Here is an 18,382-nt window from a genome sequence, read left to right on the forward strand (position 1 = left end):
AAACTTAGTTAGGTTTTTCTTATGTAAAAAAAATAATGCCTTAACGTATGTGCTCTCTCTAATCCAGGCAAGAGTCGTTGTAACATCATTCAACAGCTCTTGTGTCACTCCACTTGATCCATGAATAAAATAAATGTTTATTTTTTATTTAATCTTCTTTTATTATTTTGTGTCGTATTTTTTTCATAAATAGATTTTCAATTAACAAATGAATAATCAAGAAAATTATTAAACTTTTTTTTTTCAGAATAAATAATATCAGTTTCAGTGTGTGAATGTTATTTGTTGATTTTTATTTATTTTTTTATTTTTTCTCTTGTTTCTCCTTTATTACATTTGTTTCTTTTTAATAACAGTTTATTCCCGTTTGTCATTTTTTTTACCTTGTAGTCAATAGTTTAAGTTTTCCTTGTTTATTTTATTATTTATTTAAGTTTTCTTTATTCTGTTACTTTATTTTTTGTTTCTTTAGTGTTTATTGTTTTTATTTTTTGTTTTATTATCCTGTGTTTTGTTTACTATTGCTGTTATTGTTATTTCCTCTTGTTTTCCTTTCGCTACTACGTTCCAAAGTGCACTATGAAAGAGAGGAGAGAAGAAGATAGGATATGGAAGGGAAGGGAAGGAGGGGAGAGGAGAAGAGAAGGGAAGGGAAGGGAAAGGAAGGGAGAGGAGAGGACAATCGCCTTAAATTCAACTTAATAGCTGCCATCCGACCCTCTTGGTGTGAGCAATGACGCAACTCCCAGAATTCTATCAAGTGTCAACCGTATGTGTGTGTGTGTGTGTGTGTGTGTGTGTGTGTGTGTGTGTGTGTGTGTGTGTGTGTGTGTGTGTGTGTGTGTGTGTGTGTGTGTGTTGTGTGTGCTCTCCTTAACGTTGTGTTCGTGGTTGAGTTGAGGATACAATGTGATTAAATGTTTGTTTGATCCTGCTTAAGACAAGGAGGTAGTGATTATCTCTCTCTCTCTCTCTCTCTCTCTCTCTCTCTCTCTCTCTCCTGTAGGTTTAATTATAAAAAAATTAGACCCAGGTAAGGGGGGGAACTAGTCTAAATCGCTCACAAACTTTTACACGGAAACTGAGAACTATTATACAAGTAAATTAGCTGACGAGATAGATAGCTCAGAAACCTTAATACTGTATATAGAAAAGTTAGCGAACCAAAAACGTAGGCCGGTAGGGTATTTTTTCTTTAGACTGTAGGAAGTATAGTTTGTAATAGGGCAATGGGAAAGTTTTTAGGTGGGGAGAGTCAGTCAACTTTTGTAATATTCTTAAAGTTTCGTATGATAGGTTATATGCCTTGAGTGAATCTTGTTGAGGGTAAACCAAGAAATACTTCATTATTATGACTTAACGTTTATATATATATATATATATATATATATATAGATAGATATATTTATATATTTCACACACTATTGTACTGTGTCATGTGGTGTAACGGTTAGCTTTGTGGCGACCTGAGGTGTAATGGTCAGCATGCTCGCCTCGCAAGCTAGTGGACCCGGGATCGATTCCTTGTCAGGGTGAAACTGTGGCAAGTTCGTAGGGCCGGTCATCCTCGAACACGGAAGATAACAGAGCACAAGTACCTCCTTGATGTAAGGGCTGCAGGCACTCGAAGGCCAAGCGAATTTGCCTTCCTCCAAACTGGTTGTCGACAGTAGAAGCTGTATCCCTTGATGGTAATGCATTAAAACCCGCTGTGTAGTGCTTGTACCGACCCGCCTCAATTTCTACCACCAGATAACCTTCACGACCTTCTTGTTGTTACGCTCCCCTTTATCTGCTCATTAGGGTTAACATGAGTGGGACCTGTTTCACTTGGTCACCATCTTCGCCTTTCACAAAGACGTGAATTGAGTAACAACTGAGTAAATGGTGGCATCACAATATCAAAGGTTCCATCACAGTGCCGAGTCTTGGCGTTCTTTAGTGTCTTCTGTGTTGTGGTCAAAAGTGAGGCCTGTTGGATCTTGTGGTCTCTTGCCCTGTGTCTGTCTGTCAGCAGCTCTTGTAAGGTTGAAGGGGTTTGGTAGGCTATCAGGCACAGTCTCTGAAGTCGCTCTCTGGAGGACATCACTCTTACAATGGCTGATCTTTACACTTCAATAACAGTCTTTAGATTCTGGTCACGTCTTGTCTGACAGAATGGTTGTGAGTAGGCACAGCTGCGCGTTGCATGCTGCATTCACCCCGAGAAAAGTACTTCTAAATCTTACCTTCCTCCGCAAGAGCATGGATAATGGTGTCAACAGTTGGCAATGACACGCACACTTACTGGATATTATTATTATTATTATTATTATTATTATTATTATTATTATTATTATTATTATTATTATTATTATGTGTACACTGGTCGTTGGCCGTATGGTTTTCAGGCCGTTGAATAGTCGGGTCTTGACGGCCTAAACAACCAGTTTCTTTCCACATAGTATCACTCCACACAAATCCACACCTAATCTAAACCTCACCTCCCAAACCACATTTCACCCTTGGGAGCTCACAGCGCGTGCCACCAACACGACACAACACAACACAACATATCACATCATCCACGGCTGTGCTCGCATTTTTTAAACTCATTATTCCTCCTCTTCTGTTTTCTATCTTTTTACAGTGGAATGTGTGTGTGTGTTTTGGCATTTTTTAATAATGAGCAAATTTTTGTACCTACTTCTCATTTCACTGATGTTGTGTCCTATACTTTTTTTTTACTTTATTATTTTCTTTACTTTTTGTTGTTTTTATTCTTATTTAAAAGTTACGGTCAATATTTTTATCTCAGTATTTCCCATTTTCTTTGTTTTTTTTGGGGATGAGTTGCGTTTTCTTTAATCCCGGACTATGATATTCAGTTTAGTATTGTGACACAGACAGACATAGAGTTTGCTCAGGACTAGACAGGCCTAATTGATACACTAATTCCAGGTTTGATTCTACTAATCCCTACACTAAATTAAGGTGAGGTGTTCTTGTTATAGCCAGTTTATAAGGAAATGGCAGAATTGGTACTTTTACCCTACTTCTTCGTTGTACTGTTTTATCGCCTTGTTGTGTTGGGAGGTACTGTGTTGGGGAGGTACTGTGTTGGAGATAGTACTGTGTGTTGGGGAGGTACTGTGTTGGGGATAGTACTGTGTGTTGGGGAGGTACTGTGGTGGGGATAGTACTGTGTGTTGGGGATAGTACTGTGTGTTGGGATAGTACTGTGTGTTGGGGATAGTACTGTGTGTTGGGGATAGTACTGTGTTGGGGAGGTACTGTGTTGGGGAGGTACTGTGTGTTGGGATAGTACTGTGTGTTGGGGAGGTGTGTTGGGGATAGTACTGTGTGTTGGGATAGTACTGTGTGTTGGGGAGGTGTTGTGGCCCCTATCTTATCGGCTAGGGATCAAGGCACAGCTGGGAGTAGGATCATCATAAATATTACCTTTTATATGTATCGTAAATGAACGTGTGTTAAGGTATCAAACATTTGAATTATAATTGGAAAACTTTTATTATTATTATTATTATTATTATTATTATTATTATTATTAGTAGTAGTAGTAGTAGTAGTAGTAGTAGTGTTTTCATTATTATTAGTGTTATTTTCATTTTTATTATGTTATTATTGTGATTATTAGAATACATTTTATAAATTAACTAAACACTCCACTGAAACCTGGTGAATTTATTCCAACTAAGATTAAAACGCGGACACTGGAAAAAACAAACAACTGACTATTTTAATTCAGCCCAGATTGTAACTCAGAAATTAGAATACACGATTTATAAATTAACCAGATTGACCTATGTACTGGAGCTCTCACCCCAGTCTCCCTCCAGCACCCACCAGTCCCCCCTCCCCCCCAAGTCCCCCTCTCTTCCAATTTATTCCAGTCTGGATTAAATCGCGGGTGAAAAAGAAAATCCCACGAGTTATCAATTAATACAGCTGGAAATATCTGGTTACACGGTTAACTTCAGTTGTCGTTTGGGAAGATAAGTATTGAAATAAAACAGGTAGTGATTTTTTTTTTTCATACTTTGGAATTTATCTTTTCAAAACCGTGGTGTGTGTGTGTGTGTGTGTGTGTGTGTGTGTAATATAGAGTCGAGATACAACTTATTCTCCCTTTTACCCTGGCCATTTTGCTATCCCTCCCTCACCCACCCTCCTCCACACTACCCTTCCCTCACCCTCCCTCCACACAACCATTCCTCCCCCTCCTCCTCCACCCTTCCCTCACCTCCTCCACACTACCCCTTCCTCACCCTCCTCCACACAACCATTCCCTCCCCTCCCTCCCACACCTACCCCTTCCCTAACCCTCCTCCCACTACCCCTTCCCTCACCCTCCTCCACACAACCATTCCCTCCCCCTCCCTCCTCCACACTACCCCTTCCCCCCCTCCCTCCCCTCCCCTCACACAACCATTCCCTCCCCTCCCTCCCTCCACACCCCTTCCCTCACCCTCCTCCACACACCCCTTCCCTCACCCTCCCTCCACACAACCATTCCCTCCCCTCTCTCCTCCACACCCCTTCCCCACCCTCCACCACACCCCCTTCCCTCACCCCTCCCACACAACCATTCTCTCCCCCCTCCCTCCTCCACTACCCCTTCCCTCCACCCCTCCACCACACCTTCCCTCACCCTCCCTCCTCCCACTCCCTCCTCCCTCCCAACCCCCTCCCCTCCTCCCACTACCCCTTCCCTCACCCTCCCTCCCACACTACCCCTTCCCTCACCCTCCACCACACACCCTTCCCTCACCCTCCTCCACACAACCATTCCCTCCCCCTCCCTCCTCCACACTACCCCTTCCCTCACCCTCCACCACACTACCCCTTCCTCACCCTCCTCCACACAACCATTCCCTCACCTCCCTCCTCCACACCCCTTCCCCCTCCTCCTCCCCACTACCCCTTCCCTCACCCCTCCCCTCCACCCCACACCCCTTCCCCCTCCTCCTCCCTCCCCCCCCCCTCCTCCACCACACTTTCCCCCTCACCCTCCTCCACACTACCCCTTCCCTCACCCTCCTCCACACTACCCCTTCCCTCACCCTCCTCCACACTACCCCTTCCATCCCCCTTCCTCCTAGATAAAACCACAGAAAAATAAACCACGCTTAAATCACTCAATATCCGATAACAAATCGACCGCTGGGCACACACACACACACCTCTGCCTCCCCGTGTCTTCCTCCTTGTCTTCCTCCTCCTCCTCTCCGTTTCTTCCTCCGCCGTATTCCATTTCTTTACGTCTTCCTTGCCCTTGCATCACCTCTCTCTCTCTCTCTCTCTCTCTCTCTCTCTCTCTCTCTCTCTCTCTCTCCGCCACTCATGATTAAACCGAGCGGAAACTCAAAATTACTTACATATTTTCCCCAGTAGAGAGAAAGGCTCTTTTTCTATTGTATTTACGACTGATCCTCGCCCCTAAAGCTCCACTGGGGGGATTGTATTGACACTTTATTGCCCCGGAGGTGATATCACACCTTTCGTAGGATAATACTGTACATTTAACCTTATTTCACCGGAGGATTAAACACCTTAACGCTATCTTGGGGTTAGGTTAGGTTAGGTTAGGTCAGGTCAGGTCAGGTCAGGTCAGGTCAGGTCAGGTCAGGTCAGGTTAGGTTAGGTCAGGTTAGGTTAGACCCCAACGTTATCGCACCTGAAGATTAAGAAGTATAACAGACGAATGACTAAAGTTCTTTCCTTTAATTAGTCAAACCTGTGTAATACGTGTCGCTGCTCTGTGCCATGTAATACCTGTGTAATACCTGTGTAATACCTGTGTAATACCGCTGTGTTCTTGTTCATAAAAATACCTTAAGAAATAGATTAATGCACGTGAGGTTAAATGAGTCAGTCGAGTCAGTGTCGCGTTGCTTGAATCCGAGATGATCTGTGGGAGGTTAGGTTAGGTTACTGAGGTCTCCTTGACATGAGTTCACGTAGGTTAGGGTTAGGTTAGGTTACGTTAGGTTAGGTTAGGTTACGTTAGGTTAGGTTAGGTTACGTTAGGTTAGGTTAGGTTAGGTTAGGTTAGGTAAAGTCATTTGAATTGTATTGGTAATTATTTTCACGCTGGGGAAAAAATACAAATCTTGTCACAGAAATAATTGGGGCGATAACGTAGCAGATTGTGAGGCAGCCAGGTGAACACTCCACCACTCACCGCTGTCTGGTCCCTAAGGGCGGCGAATGGCACAGACAGACAGACAGACAGACCCCTGGCGTGTATGCAGACAGCAATCTTGCACACAGCACAGCGCCCGTCTGGATTTACACAGCTAAAGCGGCTTTGTGATGGCAGTTGGGATTGAGTGTTTCTATTCATGTGTGGTTGTGGTAGTGAGATTGTGTGGTTGTGGTAGTGAGATTATATGGTTGTGATCGTGAGATTGTGTGGTTGTGGTAGTGAGATTGTGTGGTTGTGGTAGTGAGATTATGTGGTTGTGGTAGTGAGATTATGTGGTTGTGGTAGTGAGATTATATGGTTGTGATCGTGAGATTGTGTGGTTGTGGTAGTGAGATTGTGTGGTTGTGGTAGTGAGATTATGTGGTTGTGGTAGTGAGTTATATGGTTGTGATCGTGAGTTGTGTGGTTGTGGTAGTGAGTGTGGTTGTGGTGGTGAGTTAGTGTAGTGAGGTTGTGTGGTTGTGGTAGTGAGATTGTGTGGTTGTGTGTGAGTTATGTGGTTTTGGTAGTGAGATTATGTGGGTTGTGAGATTATGTGGTTGTGGTGGTGAGGTGGTTGTGGTAGTGAGATTATGTGGTTGTGGTGGTGAGATTATGTGGTTTTTAGTGGTGAGATTATGTGGTTGTGAGATTATGTGGTTGTGGTAGTGAGATTATGTGGTTGTGGTAGTGAGATTTTGTGGATGTGGTAGTGAGATTATGTGGTTGTGGTAGTGAGATTATGTGGTTGTGAGATTGTGTGGTTGTGGTAGTGAGATTATGTGGTTTTGGTAGTGAGATTATGTGGTTGTGGTAGTGAGATTATGTGGTTGTGGTGACTCGAGGCAGACGGAGGTGTGTAGGTGTTCCTTGTTGCCTCGGTAGTGTTGATTAACTCGACCTACCTGTGTTCTACCTGAAGGTATTACTTGGCGCTACCTGTACTGTCATAGGTTAAATCACCACCTGTATGATACTGTCCTCTCCCTGTCCTCTCCCCCCTCCTCTCCCCTCTTCTCCCCTCCTCCCCTCTTCTCCCCCCTCCTCCCCTCTGCCCCCACAAGCTAGACAGGGTATAGAAAGTGTTCAGATGTGTTGATTTATATATTCTCAACCTAACCTAATCCTAACATAACCTAACCTAATCCTAACATAACCTAACCTAACCTAACCCTAACATTACCTAATCCTAACCTAATCCAAACCTAATCCTAACCTAACCTAATCCTAACATAACCTAACCTAACCTATTCCTAACTATGATACTTTCTCCATATTTTCTATTCCACTTTCTCCCTTTTTCTTCGCATTGTAATTCACTTTTTACTCCCTTTCCTTCACTTCTTCTTCTTCTTCTTACTCTCTTTCTGTTCCTCCTCTTCTTTCTTATCTTATTTTCTCTATTCTTCCCGTCCTCTCATTGTGCGTCTCTTTGGTATTTGATATCATCCCTCCTGTTCTATGCCACCACCACAACCACCACCACACAACCACCACCACACAACAACCACCACCAAACAACAACAACCACCATCACCACCACCACCACCACCACCACCACACAACCACCACCACACAACAACAACCACCACCACCACACAACCAGCTGGGTAAATCGACAAGATAATTAAAAAATAAATGAGTCTGTCAGGTACCAGGTATACAACCCCTACTAGAGCGGCGAGTGGATAGTGACAGCTCTAGGGGGTGGATAGTGACAGCTCTAGGGGGTGGATAGTGACAGCTCTAGGGGGTGGATAGTGACAGCTCTAGGGGTGGATCTCTAGGGGTGGATAGTGACAGCTCTAGGTGGATAGTGACAGCTCTAGGGGTGGATAGTGACAGCTCTAGTGACAGCTCTAGGGGGATAGTGACAGCTCGGGGTGGATAGTGACAGCTCTAGGGGTGGATAGTGATTAGTGAATGGATATAAGAGGTTAGGTACAGGAATAAGAAATGGATAAAGGATTAGGGAATGGATAAGGGCTAGTTAATGGTTAGAGAAATGGATAGGAAGGGAGGGTGAGGTAGAAGCAGGAGAGGGAGGGAGGAGGAGGGAGGGGGAGGAGATCAAAAGCCCCGGTGAAATAGTGTGTATACAAACTCCAAAATATGAGGAGGAAAAAAGCCTACCTGTGCTTGCTAGTGCTTGAGGGTTGGAATAAATAGTGTGTGTCCTTACTCAACCAGCACTGTCGATGAAAGCTGGAGTGTGTGTGTGTGTGTGTGTGTGTGTGTGTGTGTGTGTGTGTGTGTGTGTGTGTGTGTGTGTGTGTGTGTGTGTGTGTGTGTGTGTATTATTCAAGCATTTACGAACGCCAACATTTTCTCTTGGTAAACATAAAGACACAGAGATTATAAGATAGGTTAGGTTAAGTATCCTTATCCATCTACTTCCGGTCCACTGTCCGTATCCATCTACTTCGGGTCCACTATCCGCATCCATCTACTTCCGGTCCACTATCCTTACCTATCTACTTCCGGTTCTCTGGGTTCACTGTATGCTTCTATGGTTATTAGCACCTTGAGTACGATGACCTCACCCTTGAGTACAATAGCTCAATCTACTGAGTACAATATCTTAACCCTTGTAATACTGTAACTTAATCCCTGGAGTACGGTAAATTAGCCCTTTGAGTACGATGACTTTGTGACTTTGACTAAACGGACATTGAACTCAACCGGCTAAATCACAATACTCAAAGGGTTAAGTTATTGTACTCAAGGAATTAAGGCATCGTACTCTAGGGACTAAGCCATCGTAGCCATGAGGTTTAAGCCTAATTCCTACTTATCATAACGGTAGGTCACACACACACACACACACACACACACCTGTACCTGTACCTACACACCTGTAACTAATCTGTTGTTTCTGGGTTAAAAAGATAAATTGAAAACATAAAACACCTTTTCTATATTTCAATCGCAAATTAACTTCCAACCTAACCTAACGTAGCCTAACCTAAATCTAACATAACCTAATTTGCCTTCCCCGCCTCCTTACATATTGGTATTCCTGTCCTGTGCTGTTCCGTAACGTATCGCATGACCCCGATCTCCCTACGCCTCCTCCTCCCTTCGCCCGTCTCTTACCAACCCAGCCACCACCACTCATTGCTACAGACATAATATAAACAAGAATGACTTTTCTGAAGTGACGGCTTGTCTAAAATTCCATTACTAAACGAAACAGTCATTGTGGTCTGTTAAATATAGCGTCCTCTGCTAACTCTCGCGTCGTAAGTGGTGGCTTAGACATTTTTACAAATTCATGAATACAATTACAGCTAACGTTTACTTCAAAAAATAATTACTGAGTTTTTCCTTCCGATAACTATTCTTTTTTTCCCAGATGGTGAGACAAGAGAAGAAGCGATGGTGAGACAAGAGAAGAAGCGATGGTGAGACAAGAGAAGGAACGATGGTGAGACAAGAGAACGAACCACCGCCATCATCCAGTAAGTAGAGAATCTGTTTGTTTCTCTGTTCCAGTCTCGTCTCTTTCCTAATACTGCCACATGTACGAGGATCACCTGAAGATTAACCACCCCAGCTAATCCCACCTTAAGATTAACCAACCTAACCTAATCTAACCTTACTTCATCTCCCTTAATCTAATCTCACCTAATCGAGGAGCTAATGTTCAGTTGATGTCATCTGCGCTTTATGGGGTGTTCTTAAAGACTGGGCTTAACGTATATGTCAACCAGGTATCAATCCAGGCATTCACACTCCGTCACTTTCTGTCAGTGTTGAGTGCCAGTGAGTGCCAGTGAGTGCCAGTGTTGAGTACCAGTGCTGGGTGCCAGTGCTGGGTGTCCGGGTAAGAAAACAGGAAAAAATTAAGAGTTTCTGATGTACTAGTCGGAAATGTGTTTTTATGAACGGTGAGATTAAATTGTGAGGTTAATGTATGCGTTTAAAGTGTGAGGTTAATGTGTGAGGTTAAATTGTGAGGTTAATGTGTGAGGTTAAGTAAAGGCTCAGAAAAAGGGTGAAAATTCCATTACCACGCGGAACGGGGAGTAAATCTTGCGAGGACAATCATATAAATTAGTGTCTTCATTATTTACATTAAGACAGTGTATAAAAATGGGTTTGAAGGGTAATTTATCGTACCAGTGTTGACAGTTAGTGTTCGCCATAGAAGTAGTTCTCAGTTATCACTCCAGAAAGCAATACGCAGTGTGTGTAAATATTAGACAATTTTGCGTTATATTACCAACGCATAACTTTATTGCAGTTGTTTTATCACCTGTAATCTTATCTATACATCACTGGTGTCAAATAAAACCATAATAATACAATAACAGGTGATTATCAGTATAAAGGTTCAGGAAACTTAAATACAACTTCTAAAATCCATTTCCAAGACCACCTCTCCACGGAGACCTGACGGACTGGTGCCACCGAGCTTAAAAGGCTGGCTGGGAATACCAATAACTCTTGGTGACGTGTTGGGTTGGTGATCTTGGTAACCTTGGGCTGGTGACGGGTGAGCGGATGGCGCCATGAATCACTCACCAAGGGCGAATCCAGGGGGGGTCTTGGGGATCCGACCCCCCCTTTTTCATCAGAAAATTCCAATACTTTTTATTTAATGCAGTATTGTAGTCAGGTGTTTTTGTATAGTAAAAATTAATTACTAGTGGCTCCAGAATATCCTAATATTAAGTGTACAGGGCTTCAAAATGGCCTCACTTTGCTCGCCATGTTCCTCCACCCGCAACTTCTTGGACCCCCTTTTAATATTCCTGGATCCGCCCCTGCCTTCACCCTCTCCCTTATCTCTCAATGTGTTAACTTCCAAGTGACTCAATCAATCACTGTTAATTCTTAAGTGACTCAACCAATCACTGTTAACTCTTAAGTGACTCAACCAATCACTGTTAATTCTTAAGTGACTCAACGAATCACCGTGTTAACTCCTGAGTGACTCAACCAATCATTGTTAATTCTTAACTGACTCAACCAATCATCGTGTTAACTCTTAAGTGACTCAACTAATCACTGTTGATCCTTAGCTGATGGTGATTAACGACATCATATTATCAGTAAATCATCAAGGTAAATCACCTGTGTTCCTTGCTACATCATCACACTCTCTCTCTCTCTCTCTCTCTCTCTCTCTCTCTCTCTCTCTCTCTCTCTCTCTCTCTCTCTCTCTCTCTCTCTCTCTCTGTTTACTAAGGGTAATTTGTTATGTAGTTTAGTTACATATAAGTTTCGTGTTATCATCAGTCTGTCTTATCTTTTTTATCTGTTATAATGTCACCCATACATTCTTGACACATAGATTCTCTTTTATATTTTTTCTTTATACGGAGATTAGCCCGCCCGGGCACACGTCACTGACCCACATGAGTGTGGACATGACTGATGGGATAAAACTTTGACTGAAACAGTGAAGGTAACGTTACTGTGGGAGTCGTGCAGCATAGCGACGTGGTGATATATCAGAAAAACGAGGCACCCAAGGAGGCCAGAAGCGAACTACAGGTCTAGATGGCATTACCGGAAGAGGGTGGCTGACCTACCTGGGCGCTGAAGAGAGTGGGCACGTTGAAGTATCCTGAAGGATGGTCTGTCACAACGATGAAGGGCGGGGCCAAGATGTTCTTCAGGCCTCGGGTGATGGCCAGTGTCAGGAGACCGATGCCCATGGATGTTGCACCTGATTGCCATGAGATGCCAGTGTACAGGTCCCAAGTCGCCCACACGCCCCGCCAGTGGTTGACGCAGCACACACAGTACACCGACGTGTAGAGCCGTGACACAAACAGGTGCAGACGGGGACGTCTGGAGTGATCACAGAGGGTGTCGAGTGGACGCTGTAGCAGGCAGAACAGCAGTCCAGAGACGACACCCATGGTAAGCGAGGTGACCACCGACAACTGCTTGTTGTCTGGCAGCAGGAACTTATCCATGAGCTGCCAGCAGCCACGCCAGTAGCCCACCACCAGGGGCGCGATCACGAAGATAGACAAGAATGAGTCCAGCAACCCCAGTACCCCTATACATACTCGCCTGCGAGCCCCGCTCTCGCTAATGCCCGTCGACCCGCGCATAGCTCAGGGGGCAGATTCTCCGATTCACAAATCAATGACACAGTTCTCACTTGGATGGTATTTAAAGGTCTAAACCAACTCTCAACGCTGCATGGTCTTTGTTACAACAGAATTTGGTCTCATTCGATATTTCCACTTTCCTGATAATATGTCGTCCAGTTTCCCCCCGACTGAAGCACTGGGCGCCCGTCCTTCCTCACCTCAGACTAACAGAAGATGTAGGCCCTAGATGGAGGGTGGAGGAGGCGGGTGCAGTGGGCTTGGGGAGGTGATGGTTGAGGCTGGCTGTACACTCCTGCCATAGGATGTCCTCATTCGCTTGGTGGGAACGGGGGCCACTCACTGCCAGCCTCCACACTCACCCACAACACTGGGGCCGCCCGTGCTCTTGCTGCTCCTGCTCGCTTATATAAAATACAAACTGTCATCCAAATGTTACTCTCTCTCACTTTCCATGTCCATGTCGTGTTACAAGCATGTGACAGATTTCTTTACAGATGTCCTCACTAAGTGACGGTCAGCGTCTGTGTGCACAGCAAAGAATCTGAAATAAATTCCGGTGCACCATGGAGTCATCGAAAACACTTTAAATGTGTACATTTACTAAGTACACATCACTTGGTTATGTTATGTATAAACATATGTGGGTCGCGTGGGATGACATAATATAACGACTATTTATTCACGACGTGGCCAGCTTGGCTGGCGGGCTGTGGACGCGCTGACTAACCAAGAACCCAGGAGTGCGTCCTGTCCCGCGGCGTGGTGGCGAGTGTGGTGGTGGTGGTTGGGGTGGTTGGTGCGCTGCGGGTTGGTTACTTATGACGGCCGGGACATAGAGGCAGCAGCGGCAGCAGGGATGGAGGAGGAGGAGGGAGGAGAGGTGAGAGGCCTGGCTGGTGGTGGTGGTAGTGAGGCCGCTGCTGCTGGTGCACTCCGCACCCGATATAGAAGCGGCCCTCTGAAGTCCCCTCCTCCTCTCCCCCCCTTCCCTCACCCCACCTCCTCCTCTACCCGTCCGTTGATTAGATAATAACCCTCAGCCGGGCACTGATTCCCACTTCCTCCACCTCTCCAACCGCACCACCTAAACCTGGAAACACAACACCTCCACCCTCGCCCTCTCCCCTCGCCCACCACACTCCACTACCTGCCTCCGACACGCTAGCGAGCAACACACGACATGACGAGCTCTTCCGGCCTGCCTCTGGCCGTCGAGGCCCACAGCAGCAGCAGCAGGGGGGCCACACGCATCTCCACTCTCCGCCTCCGCCAAAAGTTTGTCAACAACTTATGAGGTGTGAGCGTGGAGCTCCCTGTTTTTGTGACTTGAGGCTCACTCTATCATCATTGTTTACAGTGAGTGAAAAAAACCATAAGTCGTGCCCAACAAACCAGAGAAAAGTGAGAAATAAGAATTTCCGGTGGGTAAATTCCCCTCCGTTCGTCCCTCCTCCTTCCTCCGTCTTTCTGCTCTTTACCAGGTCTAAGACTAGTGTCGCTTCAGCTGGTGATCAAGAGGCGGGAGTCATTCTTCACCCGAGGTTTACTGTGATTCATCACCCGAAAAACCAACCAAGTCCAGACGAAGGCTTGGTTGACCCCGCTATGGTGATGCTCTAGAGAGACCCTTGACCCATGCCATTTATCGGGACTGGGGTCACATTAACCCCGCTTTAGTGATGTTTGCCTGAAGTCCCCCATCGGAGTAGTTGTTGGAGAGACGAGCTGAAGGCGATGACGACGAGGAACTGCGGCCACATATATACAACGACGTGTGATCAAGTTTATGTACGTTTTTCTCTCTAGCCCAGAAGTATACTCCAAGTATACATATGTTGACTATATGTAAAGTGCGTGTAAAATATATGTACACACACACACACACACACACACACACACACACACACACACACACTTAACGTGGCTCTGACCCTTTAAATCTCCGTCGTTAAAAACTCTGAGTGGCCGCAAAATCGAGTGAATGGGGCGCCTCCTACGCGTCTTCTCTCGCCAATTAGCAGTGAAACTTTTTTTTGGGGGGGAGGAGGGTAAGAGCGGACGATCAAAGGTGTTTCGCATTATAGAGGAGTTCCCGAGGCAAGACAGCTCTCCTCCTCGTCTCATTAACAGGTTGAAAAGATCCAACACCAATCTTCCTATGGGTCTTGTATATATCCTGATTATCAACTTGTCCCTTGCCACATGTTCTAATGAGGGGTTCATCGTGCTGTGGTTATCCTGTTGTTGGAAGAGGGCACACACACACACACACACACACACACACACACACAACAATCCCTCGAGAAGGACTCTACTTGATCTCTAGTGCCTTTGTGTCTCTTCTTGTTTGATATATTGGAAAATTTATGATCCAGTTGACAATAATTTGAATCACTAGTTATAACATTGGGGAAGGTCTCAAGTCGTACGGGATCTTTGCCTTAGATTATATTTGTATGTGTGTGTGTGTGTGTGTGTGTGTGTGTGTGTGTGTGTGTGTGTGTGTGTGTGTGTGTGTGTCGTCCAGGAATTTATTATCTGCCTTCACAGTAAACAAAGTTGTGACGTAAGCTGTTGTGGGACCTCACTTGTACCGACGTGAGAAGAACATGAACTAACTTCTCACCTCTCACATGATGTCCTCAGCCCCACGTGTCGTTGGTGGCTTCAGTCCCACGTGTCGTTGGCAGGATTCACTGACACGGTTAGCGAAGGTGAGATGAGTCCGGTGTCCGCCCGGCTAAGCTATACTGTTGTTTATTCTCTGCGTTTATTTTAGTATTGACGTTGTTACTTTTATATTAGTCTTGGCTTGATCATCAATCTTTACACTGTTTATGATTGGTGTTTGACGGAGTATCCCAGTGGGAGGAGGTGAAGGGGGGAGGGGGAGTGAGAGAGATTCAAGCAGTTGATGATAGCGCTAGATATTTGTGAGCTCTTGGCTTTGTAATCAAAACCAGAGTGTCAACGTGTAGGGTAGGGGAAGGAGGGCAGCGGGTTACTGACTTGCCAAAACAGAGGGTGCACGGTGACGGTGTTAATATCCTCACGGTGACGGTGTTAATATCCTCACGGTGACGGTGTTAATATCCTCACGGTGACGGTGTTAATATCCTCACGGTGACGGTGTTAATATCCTCACGGTGACGGTGTTAATATCCTCACGGTGACGGTGTTAATATCCTCACGGTGACGGTGTTAATATCCTCACAGTGACGGTGTTAATATCCTCACAGTGACGATGTTAATATCCTCACGGTGACGGTGTTAATATCCTCACGGTGACGGTGTTAATATCCTCACGGTGACGGTGTTAATATCCTCACGGTGACGGGGTGTTAAGAGAACGTGTCTAGTTACGGTAGCCTCAGTCAGGAAAGCTGTTTTGACCGCCATGTGTTTGCTGTACGGTTAGATGGCTTTCCTCACCACTAGAACAACACAGTCTTGGTCCTCTGCTCACTCACTGCGCAGTAAACAACCTCTCCCACTGCTGTTCTATGTTTATCTTCAGCCTACTGCTCAGGAACCTTCTGGCGGCTTATAAATAACTACGTCTCAATAGTTCTCGGTATTGCTGAGTTGTTGGACGCTACCGCTCTCAGGATAATGTCTGTTTAAATGTTATCTCTATAGGTTAGGTTGGTTAGGTTAGGTTTGGTTATAGTGGTTATTGTTTAAGAGCTTTTTGTGGCGTTTAACTGAAAAATAAATGTCCATGAAGACACCATTGTTGAAGCGAACACCACCGTGACACACCAGCCGTCTTCATGAGCCAACGACCTGACCCAAACAAAACAATTTTAGTGACTTGATGCCAAAAATTTGTCTTTGGCAGATAATTAACTCTATATAAACTTGAAAAATACCTAGGATTTATATAAAGATTAAAGTATATATAAATTGTAATTAGTCTAAGATAATTTATTTAGTGTTAGGGTAATTTATGGAGGGGGAGAGAGAATGCTAAGCCACACAGGTAACACAGATGGCTGCTGCAGAACTTAACCTTAAGAATCTGAACTGAGAGGTGAATGATCGTGTCAGCGCCGGATTTTTGTTAAACTATCCGCCAAATTCGGTATCCGGCCAAATAATAAAATTCCCTAACCGGTGGATATCGATAGAACTGAAGTAGGTGGTGGTGAAATGGTGAGGGAAGTGGCTTAGGGGAGGAGTCGGCCATCTGTGGAGAGGTTGTTGGCCATCTTGAAGCTGTTTAGGGGAAATTGGAAAAGTTTCTTACTCTATAATCATTGTACCTAACACGGTTCACTATCTACGAGTTGGACCTGCCATTCCTACCCCGTCTTCTTCTTCCTCGTCCCTATTTGCCCTCCCTTTCTTCCCCATTTTCTCCCGTTCTACCATATTCCCCCTCCTTTTACCCTTTTCTCTCCTTCTTCTTCCCCATTTCTTCCCTTCCTCTTGTCCATCCCTCCCCTTCCTCTTTCACATCCCTCCAATTCCTCTTCTCTACCTCCTTCTCTCATCCTACTTTCTTCTCTTTGTTCCCATGCACTTTCTCTTCTCTTCCTCTCTCATCTTTCCTCCTCCCACCTTCTTTTCCTCACCTCCTCCATCTTTATTCCTGTCCCCCCCTTCCCCCTCCTTCCGCGTCCTCATTCCGTCGTGAAAACAAAGGGAGAGAGAGAGAGAGAGAGAGAGAGAGAGAGAGAGAGAGAGAGAGAGAGAGAGAGAGAGAGGTCTGGAGGTAGAATGAAAGCGGAGTTAAAGAGGTCACCGAAAGAGAGATAAAAGAGAAAAGAGACAAGGAGAAAAGAAAGTTGGAACCAGCGAGACACAAGAGAGAGATAGAGAAGTGTGAAAGTTTTCGTTCCCTAAACAACTTTCTTTTTTTCGCCAAGACAACAAGAAGTGTGTGTGTGTGTGAGAGAGAGAGAGAGAGAGAGAGAGAGAGAGAGAGAGAGAGAGAGTCGATTCAATATTCCCCTATACGTATTAGACAGTATAGCGCTCTCACCCACGCACTAGTATCTGCCAAGTACCTATAACCGGTTTTACGTTCAGACAGACAGACACAGACAGACAGACAGAGCAATATTGTCTCCCTCTTCCTATGATAGGGGAATAAAAAGAATCATTGAGTTTTATACAGCTGTTTGTTTATGGGAATGGACAGGGTGTGAGGGGTCGTGTATCTTGGATCAGTTTCATAAGACGTCAATGTTTGAAAAAAATTACTCTCATATCAGAAGATTTCGGTAAAGGTATTAAAGACTATTTTTTCATTCTTAAAGAGAGATTCAAATACCTCGTTCTGGATCTCATTCTAAAGTGTATTAAAATCCTTAGAAATTACTATCATTTTAGTCGACTTACATCGTGTTTAAGTGGCATTCTATCCCATAAAAATGACTTCTCGATCACATTTGGTAACCGTATCGCTTTCAGGTTTAAGAATACATTTTACTCGATACTTCCTGCCACCATTTGATACTTTTCCCAGGATGAACAAAACACTATAACAGTTTAACTATATACACAACACAGGTAACAGTTATTTGTCTCATTAATTACTTCCCTTGTTTTACTTGTTTTTTTTCCCAGCGTGTATAGAAATGTCTCGGTAATCGTTGCTTGTCGAGGGCATTGTTGACACTGTTACAGGGTGTACAATGCGAGGGTGTTGCATGTGTATAGTTACTACGATTACCGCCACCTTTACCACCTGACACACACACACACACGGTAGACTGCAGTAGCTATCCTCACTATGCCCCCCCCACCCCCTCCGCCCCTCGATTCACAGCTGTATAAACTTAGTAGTGCCTGTTGACTGAAGTAGAACCAAGAACCTCTCCCTTACCAAACATTCCCATCCATGTCCGGCCATCAGATAAACCCCATACCCGCCCATGTAACAACCCCGCTCACTCATCTACCCACCCAACAACCTGCACATACATCCACCCACCCCGCCCACTCACTCAGCCCAAAATCCCGCCCACCCGAACCGCCAATGTGTTAGTGGAGTCTCTGGTTAGCCAGGCGTCAGGTGTCTTGTTATGAAGGATCCTGCCGATGTCATGACAACTTAGGCCGTTGGTCTCTCTCTCTCTCTCTCTCTCTCTCTCTCTCTCTCTCTCTCTCTCTC

At 44.9% G+C, this 18,382-nt stretch overlaps 1 protein-coding gene across 1 annotated transcript in view; it reads right to left on the reverse strand.

Annotated features, from left to right (window-relative positions):
- LOC121859013 overlaps positions 1 to 13,202 on the reverse strand; it is a 41,158-nt gene extending 27,956 nt beyond the window's left edge. Inside the window, exon 1 of the mRNA XM_042355681.1 lies at positions 11,728 to 13,202. Coding sequence (XP_042211615.1) covers positions 11,728 to 12,258 — 531 coding nt within the window. The 5' untranslated portion in view covers positions 12,259 to 13,202. The remainder of the gene's footprint in view (positions 1 to 11,727) is intronic.
- Positions 13,203 to 18,382: the final 5,180 nt, after the last annotated feature.

This window comes from Homarus americanus, unplaced genomic scaffold (genome assembly GCF_018991925.1).
Source record: "Homarus americanus isolate GMGI-L3 unplaced genomic scaffold, GMGI_Hamer_2.0 scaffold3139, whole genome shotgun sequence".
Classification (NCBI taxonomy): Eukaryota; Metazoa; Arthropoda; class Malacostraca; order Decapoda; family Nephropidae; genus Homarus; species Homarus americanus.